General features: G+C 47.2%; 1 protein-coding gene across 2 annotated transcripts in view; it reads left to right on the top strand.

Moving 5' to 3' along the window:
- Positions 1-424: 424 nt before the first annotated feature.
- The window catches only part of Rab37 (RAB37, member RAS oncogene family), a 71,017-nt gene continuing 60,803 nt past the window's right edge, over positions 425-10,638 (top strand). Inside the window, exon 1 of one of the 2 annotated variants that reach the window (XM_008831462.3) lies at positions 425-918. In XM_008831462.3, the coding sequence (XP_008829684.1) occupies positions 847-918 (72 nt within the window). In that variant the 5' untranslated portion in view covers positions 425-846. The remainder of the gene's footprint in view (positions 919-10,638) is intronic. The other variant, XM_008831464.3, reaches the window with a different exon arrangement.

Below are 10,638 nucleotides of genomic sequence, written 5' to 3'. Positions count from 1 at the left end.
TTTATTTATTTGTACTGGGGATCAGAAACCAGAGCCTCACACACAGTAAGCATGCACTCCACCACTGAGCTATATCCCCAGCAATCCTTTATCCCCTGTACCTCTGCCCCTTAGGAGAGATTGACTGTCCCAAAGTTATACAACTAATAACTTTCAAAGCCATGGTCAGAATTCCAGATCCTGTACTCTTAACTTTCTGCCTCTCCTGAGGCAGTCGTTCATTCTTAACTTTGGGGTCAGATGCCTCAAAGCCCTGTGTTCTCTCCCTCGGAAAGCACAGCTGAGGGAATTTTGCCTACTTCAAACACCTCAGGCCCCACCTTCTATCAGCCTCTATCAACCTCAGACTCAGAATAGGAATCTGTCTCATACACACTAAAGGGAACTGCAGACCCCGGGAGAGCGCGGAGCTGCGTGGTGATGGCGATGCCGGGTCACTGAGAATCCGGAACCGGGAGCTCCGGGGACCACAGCGCCCCGAGGACGCAGCGGCGCGGCTGAGCCTCCGGAGTCCGGGAGCCGCGGGAGATGCGCACAGATCGCCCAGGCGAGGCTCAAAATCTTGTGTCTCCTCATCTTGCGATCACAAGACAGTTGATTTGGAGCTGCGGGGAGTCTCAGAACTCTGGCCCCAGTGGCACAAGGGAGGTTCTGGTGTTGAGCCCTGGGGAGCCGGGAACCTCAACCCCGAGGCCGCCGCGGGAGCTGTCCGGTGCTGACCACGGACGCGGCCAGGCCCCAGGGGCTCAGACCCCAGCCTGCAGCACCCAGTAAAGCGGGGAGAGCTTCTGCCAGCACTGACGCAGAGCGCTGGGAGAGCAGGGAGCAGCTGGCTGCAAGGTGGACATGGATCTGCAGAGACTCGACTCCTACCAGGGCGGAGCTGGCCCTGACTTCCACGAGCACATCCTGCACAAGGTAAAACTCTGCTCCCGGCCCCCAGAGAGAGGACACCGTCGCCTGAGTTCTCTCCGCTCCCCTGACTTTGCTTTGGGACGTAAAAAGAAACTAGAGATGTCTGTGATTCTGTTTGATCCTATTCAATGCTCAAAAGAGATGCATGCGCGCTGGGGGAGGGGCCGCCTCCCGAGGGCCAGATTCTCAGATACTGTATTCTTTCAGTTAATTCTTCCCCATGCCCCCCCTCACTTCTCTCTCTCTTCCTTCCACCCTTCTTCCATTTGAACTCCCATGGACCTGGCTCTCTCTGACCCTTGTAGGAGGATGCTTTTCTTCTCCCACCCATGTCTGTCTGTCAAACCCCAGCTCCGTCAAATCTGGTAGCAGTGATCCACTTAGCTGAAATTAGACTTAGCAGTGATCTGTAAGCCAGGCATGGAGTTGCATGCCTGTAATTCCAGCACGGCCAACCTGGACTACAATGGGAGTTCCAGGTCAGTCTCAGATATATAGAGAGACCTTGTCTGAGAGAGAGAGAGAGAGAAAGGAAGGAAGGAAGGAAGGAAGGGGAGAAAAGCAGGCAGGGAGGGAGGAAGGGAGGGGAGAAATTGAAGTTGAAGAAAAATTATTGTATTGAAACTAAACTCCAAAGAGCTAGTCTAGACCATGAATCACTCACACCGCCTTCTAAAAGTGCTTGCTTATTTCCAAAGCTGTAACACATCTGTTGATTCCCTCATTCAAATTTCTCATGCAACTCAGTTTTCAACCATGCAAGTCTTCTCAAACAATTGTTGGGGGGGGGTGATTAGCAGCTTTTCTTTGGTAATACTTTTTAATCCAAAATTTATCACTTGAAACCACAGCATTGCACTGATTGTAAGACATTATTATTGTTCCCTGTCCCTTGCCTGAGGTGGCCACAGTCTTCTGCTCCAGCATTTATGTTCCCTACTTTGCTAGTTTGATGTTGGTTTGTCTTAGTCCCCTTCAAGAAGGTATTAGTACATGTTCTTATACTTGAAATTGTAAATTTATATGTCACCCTAAAAGATCTATAGATGAAAGCTCTGAAATAACCTGATTTGCCTTTCTCTGATACATACTTTATATTTGAGAAATTAAAGGCCAGACAGGCAAAGGGACTTATCCAAGAAAACAAGCCGGTAAGTGGCAGAGCTGGCACTAAAAGCTGGGGGTTGTAAGATCAAGTCTGTCTCCTTTCGGCCGTACCACCACAGAACCTCAGCAGAGTGTGACCCAGGGACACACAACATCAGTTACCTGAGCGATTAGGAGGCAGAATCTCAGGCCCTACTCCAGACCTGCTAAAGCTGATTCTTCATTTTAACAGTCTCTAGGAAGTAAATAGGGGTGTTAACATTTAGATGTGCACTCTGTGATGTGCTGGCTATTTGTGATGCAAATGAAAGAAAATTAGCTATTAAACAGAGCAAATCTGCAAGTTTGAAAAGCCGGTGTGCCTTCTCCCTCCAAGTCTCTGAACCTATAGGATTCAAGGAAAGAAAAGAATTTGTAACAATTATCCCAGTCTGGGAGTTTTAGAACCGTCAGCTTGAAGTAAACTAAGATTGAATCTGTGAATCTAGCCAGCCCAGTGCAAAGCACATGGAGACAAAGGAACACAACGATGGATCAATTACAAAACCATCCCCCTAGCTAAATATAGGGGTCTCTAATTTTAAACCATGATGTAAAGATACAAATATTCGTCTTGAAAGTTTGAAGATTGGGAAGTCAGATTTTTCAAACCATTGTTCAAATGTGGTTTTTCCCACTTCAGTCACCTACACATGAAATATAAGATGATGCCCACAAAAAGTTTCACTTCCTTTGGGTTATTGATCACCACAGAAAGAGAGATCTTATTCTAACAGGTGCCATTCTATCTGAAAATAAGCGCCTACTTACTACAGTAAATGCTTGGTCTTTTCAGTGCGGTTGTGAGCATCTTGTCACGGAGACCTAGTCTTGAACCTTCTGCAATGCCCAACTCAGTGACTCATGTATATAAGGAGATCTTCTGTTGTATGATGCTGACAATCCCTCTTAGAATCATTCTATTATTTTGTGTGGTTTTCTATGGGATCCACTTGCAAAAAAATTGCAAAAGAGGAGAACATCGACACAGTTGGATTACTTTTCAATTTGCTTTATAACAGAGTCTGAGGTTTGCTGCTGATTCCTTAGAACATACTGACTTTGAGAGACAGGATGGGATGTTTTGAGATAGGGCCTCTCATTGAAACTGGAGTTCACCAGTTGGATAGACTGGCTGGTCAGTGTGCCCTTGGGATCCTCCAGTCTCTACCTCCCAGCACTGAGATTACAGGCATACATTTCCATGACTGGCTTTTAATATGGGTGCTGGGGATCTGAACTCAGATCCTCATGCTACACAGCAAGCACTCTACCCACTGAGCCATCTCCCTAGACCCGTTTTGTTTTTGAAACAGGGTCTCATGTAGCCAGGCTGGCCCTATCCTCTCTATGTAACAGAGGCTGAACCTGAACTCCCCATCCTCTTGCTTCCCCTTCCCAAATGCTGGAATTTCAGGCATGTACCATCAGTTTGAGCTATAAGGTTGAGCTGCTAGAGTATTTTTAAAATAAACTTTTTGTAGGAAAATAGCAAACAAAAAATCCTGAACCACAGGTGTGCTCCTGGATAGATTATCACAGAGGAAACATACCTGTGTAGCAATTCCAAGAGAATGAATGGAACCTTGCCAGCTCCTCAGATGGCCATCCATCCCACTCCCACAGCCCTCCCTCTCCACCTCCCCAGGGGCCAACCCATAAAGGAAGAAGTATCCTCCAACCTAATGATTAGATTGCATGTAGGCTCCTAGAAGCTTGCCAGACAGGAAACATTGTGGCGTGATGGGAAGACACCACAGGGGATCCCTCAGTCCTTCATGTGACTTTCAGCAACATCTATAAGCCTTGGTTTTCTTTTCTTTTTTTTTTCCTTTTTTTCTTGTTTTTTATTAATGTTTAGTTAGCATACAAAGAAATGGGTTTCTTTGGGACAGTTTCATACATATACAACATTTCTCCTGTTCTTGTATCTGGCTTCCAGCCCTTCCCTGGAGGCTCACTTTTCTAAACTATGAAATATTGCCTGGCTTACTGTATTTGAAATGTGGATATCAGATGCTAGGCTGCTAAGCACATGTGTAAGTGGTGGAATATTGGGAGCATTCGATAGATGGTGGTTGTTATTAGGGCATACATCTTGGACTTCACAGCAGCTTTGCTATGTTTCACATCAGGTCTCACCTAAAATGATGCTTTGTGAGAAAGCAGCAGTTTCACACACAGAAACCTCAGCAACACACACGTGTTTTGAGACACAATTCCGTGGGAATAGCTCACACAAGCCACCTATGCCGAAAGTGTGATTTCTGTGCCAATATCCAATCCCGACTTCCTAATGTGAAGGTCTTTTTATTTTCAGGGAGGCTGGGCTTAAGGTTCAGCTCTGGAGCAGGAATAGCATTTGAAATAGTCCTGAGAGTTGCCAAGGAGCCCAAGTAACTGCTAGGAGACTTCTAGAGTGTGAGCCACATGCCAGGAACTCCTAGGAGATAGTTCGTTCATCCATCCCAGGCCTGGAATTTCTAAATAGACTTGCTGTTGTTCTCAGAAATCTGAATATTTGATGCAATTAAATAATTTAAAGCATGTGAACAACCTTGCTAGCTCTTTGCTCAGAGAACTCTCAGTCCTGTCCTGTCGCCACGTCAGTGTCCAGAGCCATTCAGGGCATTGATGGCAGGTAGGGGCTCAGAAACAGCTCAAGGGTTGGGTCTTGGCTGTTCCAGGCTTGACTCAGTTCTGGACACAGAAAGGAGGGAGCTTTTGCCTCAGATGTCAACAAGTAGGGACACAGGGACTTCAGTTCACTTCACATGCTTACTTATGCTGATGTTTTTCCAAGGAGGGGCAAGCAATTACCAGACCAAAGCCAGCCTCCTCTGCACAACTCAGAAAGATAAGGGGCAGAAAGCCATGGGCTGCTGCCCATTCGTTTGCCCTGGGCTTGGTCTTTGTTGAACAAAATTATCAGGGAAATGAGAGTGAAAGGTCTCCGTGTGTGAGTCTGCTATGGTGCCTCCAGCAAAGCGAGGGAAGCAGTGACTCTGGCCACTCCCCCGTCTCTCTTGCCCTTACCCTTCACTTCCATCTTCCACTGCTCACTTTGTGATGATTACATCCCATAATAACTCATTTGCTCTATCTATTCACTCAACCAATGTGTATTGAGCATTCCAAGTGTAAGGAGTGATGCTGGGTCTTCTAGAGAACACACACACAGACACGCACGCGTGCACACACACACACACACACACACAAATAGTTCCCTCCTTCAACAAGCTTGTGGCCTCTAAAACACGCACGCAAAGCTGGAGAGATGACTCAGTCACTGCTTGCCATACCAGCATGAGGGCCTGAGTTTGGTTCCCAGCACCCACTTAAAAACTGGGTGCATTAGTGAATGCCTGCAATCCCAGGGCTGGGGAGACAGAGACAGGAAGATCTCCAGAACTTGTTGGTCAAAATCAGTGACATCCAGATTCAATGAGAGGCACTACGTCAAAAAATAAGGTTCAGCATGATAAAGGTAGACACTATCAACCTCTGGCCTTCACATACACATGCACACACACATACACAAACATGTATGCACATGTACAGATACAAAAAGACCAGCCGGCCTTCCTCCTTCACTAAACTGTTTTGTCACCCACTGGTCCTAGGGAAGCAACTGGATAAAGCAGAAGTGTTCTCCCCTGAACCACCACACCCCCCAAAGTTATCAGGGCAAAGACAAATAAGCCAGCCAAAAACCACTGACTGTTCTGTTTTCCTCTACCAATCTTCTTTTCCGTCAAAGGCATTTTTGTCAAACAATGTTAATGAAACATGATGTTTCCATCAAAAACCTCAGATCCGCAGGAAAATGCATGTCCCGTGGGCAAAGAGATCTTACTTATAACTGAGAGTACAGCTCTAATTCTTTCGAGATTTCCAACCCCAACTCAAGTAGAAACTAGGATTTGGATCAAAGCTGCTGGCCCGCTGTGTAATGTTTCCACCTGTTGCTTTTCCTCTCGCACTGTCTCGCTGAAAGCTCTGGGTAAATAAAGTGCTGGTTACATCACTGGCCATCTGGGGCCACCTGGGACTCCCCAGGCTAAGGGATTGGCCCTGCCCAGTCTCCAGAGCAGGCAGCTGGCCTGGGGAGAAGTACTGGATGCTTCTCCAGAATAATCTTAACAGGAAATGATGGTGACCAGATCCAGCATTTCAGTGATTTTCCAAATGCCTCTGACTTTCCTCCCCTGAGAATTCTTCCCCTTTAATTTGGAGTCCCCAAGATCGTCTGTGAGACTGAGGCTCACTAGTTTGGGGTGCTGTTTTCTCTTGTGAGCTGGTCTGGAGAAAGGCTATAATTCTTTGTTTTCAGGAATATGTACGTATGTCTGTGTGTGTATGTGTGTGTGTGTATGTGTGTACACTTGCATGTTTATGCATGTATGCATGCGTGTGTGGGTGTTGCATCTCAGACTCTTTTCTTCCATAAAAGGCCCTGGGGACTCCAAAATAAAGGGAAAAAAAACTCAAGGGTGGACAGTCAGGGGCTTTTGGAAAATCACTGTGATGCTGGATTCCAGACCCTCTGGAAGTAAACAGCCAACGGTGAGCGGCAGGCTGGGCAGTTGCTGAGCTAGATTTTTGAAGCAGCTCTAAATTTATCCCAACCCACTGCTTCCTTCCTCACTCCTCTTAACAAGAGAAACGGTCCCCAGGGATGCAGGTGATGAAGAAGAACACAGCTCTTTTACTCACTGGAAGCCCGGGACATCCTCCCATTCATCAACCCCAGAGGCCTTCTGGGCCAAGTGAGAGAGTTACAAACCGAAGCCAGCCACAGATCTTCAACTCTAAGTGACCTCACCAATCAGTGCCTGCCCAGACTTCAGCCTGCTCCTGGAGACCATGAGGCCCTATGTGGTGCAGTCCAAATCAGGGAGCTGTTGAGACTGAATTCTCCCCACCAGTGATTCCTAGGTCCCTGACTGAAACCAAAGTCTGCACCTTCTTCTCCTGACTGGTTATTGATAGATGATTTTTAGCCAGCAATATAAAGATGTTATTTAATAATTTGGGCTTCACCAAACACTGGTGTGCTTTTAGGTGCCTTGAACCAGGTCATCACACACACACGCACACACTCCTGCACAAATATACATACACACACCTCTCATAAACTATAGACTAATAATTGATACTGAGCTTGTTCGCTGTAGAGATTTTTGGTTTTGTTTGGGGATTTGGAGGGTTTTGTTGTTTGTTTCTTGATTCATTTTGTTTTTGTTTTAGAGACGAGGTCCCTTGTGTAGTCTAGGGTGGCCTGGAGTGCATTATCCTCCTGCCTCGGCTTCCCGAGTACTAGGATTACAGGTGTGTGCCATGGTGCCTGGCTGCCGTAGGTCTTTTAAAAGCAAACATTTCCCTTCTTCTTCCTCCTCCTCCCTCCCCTGAATTTTGCATCAGTGCCACTCCCTAGCACTTGGGATCTGTCCTGTATGAAAGCAATACCTCGGGGGACCACGAGAGAGGGCCCCTCTCTCTTCCAGCCCTCCCCACACTCACAATGAGAAGTCATGAACCCTCTGCAAGGGAATGAAGCTGGGGTATAATCAGTCCCAATGATGTACAGCCCCCACCCAAACCTCTGTGAGGCACAGTCCCAAACCTTCATAAAGGATTCGTCCTTCTCTAGTTTGTTAGCTTTTGAAATGAGAAGTATTCAGATCATCTCTGCACCACAGTCTTGAGGGGCCTAGTGAAACTCATAATTATTAATAAACACATGGCTCATCTGTGAAGCATTTTACAGTTCACACACAAAAAATAAATTTATGCTATAACACTTTCTTCCCACATGTCTTTTGGGAAGATGTCATTATTAATTCCATATTAAAGATAAAACATGGAGACCAGATGGAAAAAAAAACTCACCCAAGGCCACAGCTAGTGTTGTGGAAACTCAAATTATTAGAGCAGACACATACACATCAGGGCCTTCTACAGAGCTGAGAACTATGCTGAGCAATTACATCTATGAACTCATGTAGTCTATAGCCCCGCCACTTTGATCTTGTTTGACATAAAGATATTTGTCTAAGATCAAATCCAAGCAAGATGGAAGTACAGAGGGATCATCAGGAGGGAGCCAGACTTTGCCAAGAAGGTCACAGATTGTCATTGCCTTAGGACGTGGACAGCAGGCAGTCCAGTGTGTAGATTTCAGATATATAGGGTCAGTTGTTTTAAGTCAATCTTTCTCTCTGCCTCTCTCTATGTCTGTCTCTCTCTGCCTCTCTGTGTGTCTCTCTGTGTGTCTCTCTGTCTCTCTGTCTCTGTCTCTGTGTGTGTGCATGCGTGTGTCCATGTATGTGTGTGTGTACAGGTATATGCATGCCACAGTGCTTTTGTGTAAGTCAGATGTCTGTCCTCACATTCTACCTCATTTGAGTCAAGATCTCTTTGTTTTTTACCACTATGTACACCAGGCTAGCTGGCCCATGAGCTTCCAGGAATTCTCATCTCCACCTCCAATCTCGCTACAGAAACACAGATGAGATTGCAGGTGCATGCTACTATGCCCAGCTTTCCACGAGTTCTGTGGATTTGAACTTCAGTTCTCATGCTTGTGTGGCAAGCTCTTTACCCACTGTGCCATCCCCCCTGCCCCTGTAGGGTCAACCTTGTTCATCCCTCTGGGCAGGTTTGTGTTAATCAGACTCTCAAGATACCTGCATTGCCTTAGACATCAAGCCACATTATAATCAAGATTGTTTGCTACAAATGAAGAATAAGAGGCTTGAAGGACTTACTATATAACGCTGCCAGGCTAGTATGGTGCTATCACTAGCTACCCCCATATGAGGCAGCCCCTGTGGCCCCTTTGGCCCCTGTGTCCTCCCCACCTGACCTCCGCCTCCCTCAGGTCACCTGACCTGTCACCTCAGCTGTGTCTGAGTGTGACTTGAATCCATTTTTTTCCCATATCTACATTTCCTGTCACCTTCTCTGGAGCCACTTGCCTCAGCCTGAGCATGCCCTGGATGTGACCTGGTTGCCAGAGGGAGGAAGAGGGTGGAGGGAACTTTCCTTCCCCCATCGGTCATACCCAGACTTATCATCTCATATTTCTGCCTCCATCTCACCCAGTGTCAATGTCAAAGCCTTGGGGGTCCAGGGCTTGAGGGAGGGAACCATGAAAGAGGAAAAAATAGTAGCAAGACCATTTCCTTATATCCCACGGTGACCTCATTCCAGATGCCCCCTGAGTATTTGACGTTCCTTGTTGGGAATCCCGAGAGGTGATTCAGCAAGCATTTGCAGGGACGAGAGCCACTTGCCACCCCAAGAAGCTGAGTCCAGCAGGCTGGCAGATCAGAGGATGGCTCAGAGAGGTGACTCAGACCACATGGTTCAGCCCATGTGACACTGGGCCCTGGTGCCCATGAAGACTCCTTAAAGGTCAAGGATTCTAGTCTCACATGGCAGAAGCTAGTTCTTGGGAAAGGTTAAATGGGTGTAGCTCTCTAAAGCCACCTAGCTCTGGGGCAAAGATCCCTTCAAGCCCACATCTAAGAAAGCAAAGGTTGGGCTGGAGAGATGGCTCAGCAATTAAGAGCTCTGCTCTTACAGAGGGCCGGGGTCTGATTCCCAGCACCCACATGGTGGCTGAAAATCGTCCACAACTCCAGCTCCAGGGGATCCAACGCCCTCTTCTGATCGCCGAGGCATTGCACAACATGGGTGCACTTACACACATGCAGGCAATACACTCATACACGTAAAATAAAAATAATAAATAATTTTTTTTAAAAAAAAAGAAAGCAAAGTTTCCCCATGTACTTCCAAGAAGTGCTTGGACAAAGACCCATGGCCTCAGCTTGGCACAGTCCAACAAGTTACAACCCAGCCATCACCTCACCTGAAATCTCCAAAAATCTGAGCTGAAAATCTTCAACTAACTGATAAACACCAGGGCCCTGACTAGTAATGATGACAATCTGACTTATGAGGAGAGGCTTGGGAAAGGAGGAGGCAGGGACCACATGAGCTGGGGGATCACGCCCATGATCCACACTCCTCCGGGCCCTGCACCAGGTCTCCTTCACACAGTGTGGTTCAACACCACAAAGCCCAAAGACGGCCACAGGAGCACTCCAGGCTTCCTCACCATCATTCTTCAGTACTGCTTGCCCTGTGTACTTCCTGTCCTCACCACCTCCTGCTCTGTCCACTCCTGGCACGAGCACCTCCTGTTGAGTCCACCACTGACCTGACCAACGACCTCCCTGACCACTCGCTCCCCACTCACTGAAGCATGAAGCAGCTCATTGGCAAAGAGAAAGAACTGCGCTAATAACATTAAACCCAGGCTTTTGTCCTGCTCCGCCATCAGCTCTGTCCTTAGTCATTCCTCTCAAACAGCCCTTCACCATTTGCAGAGCACTTGTACATAAATCATCTCACTTGGTTTCCACGGCACTGGGCATGAGCAGCACGAGTCTTATTACTGACTGTAAAAGGGGAACGCTTGGGGTCAGGACCCTTCCTTCTGCTTGACAGAACTCTAGAGACACTTGCTGACCTCTAGCTCAGTTGGATCCGGGACTTGGTGTTTCT

The sequence above is a fragment of the Nannospalax galili genome, unplaced genomic scaffold, assembly GCF_000622305.1.
Source record: "Nannospalax galili isolate Female #2095 unplaced genomic scaffold, S.galili_v1.0 scaffold634, whole genome shotgun sequence".
In the NCBI taxonomy this organism is placed as follows: Eukaryota; Metazoa; Chordata; class Mammalia; order Rodentia; family Spalacidae; genus Nannospalax; species Nannospalax galili.
The sequence above is the reverse complement of the archived record's forward strand: the minus strand, read 5'-3'. Positions and strand labels throughout refer to the sequence as shown.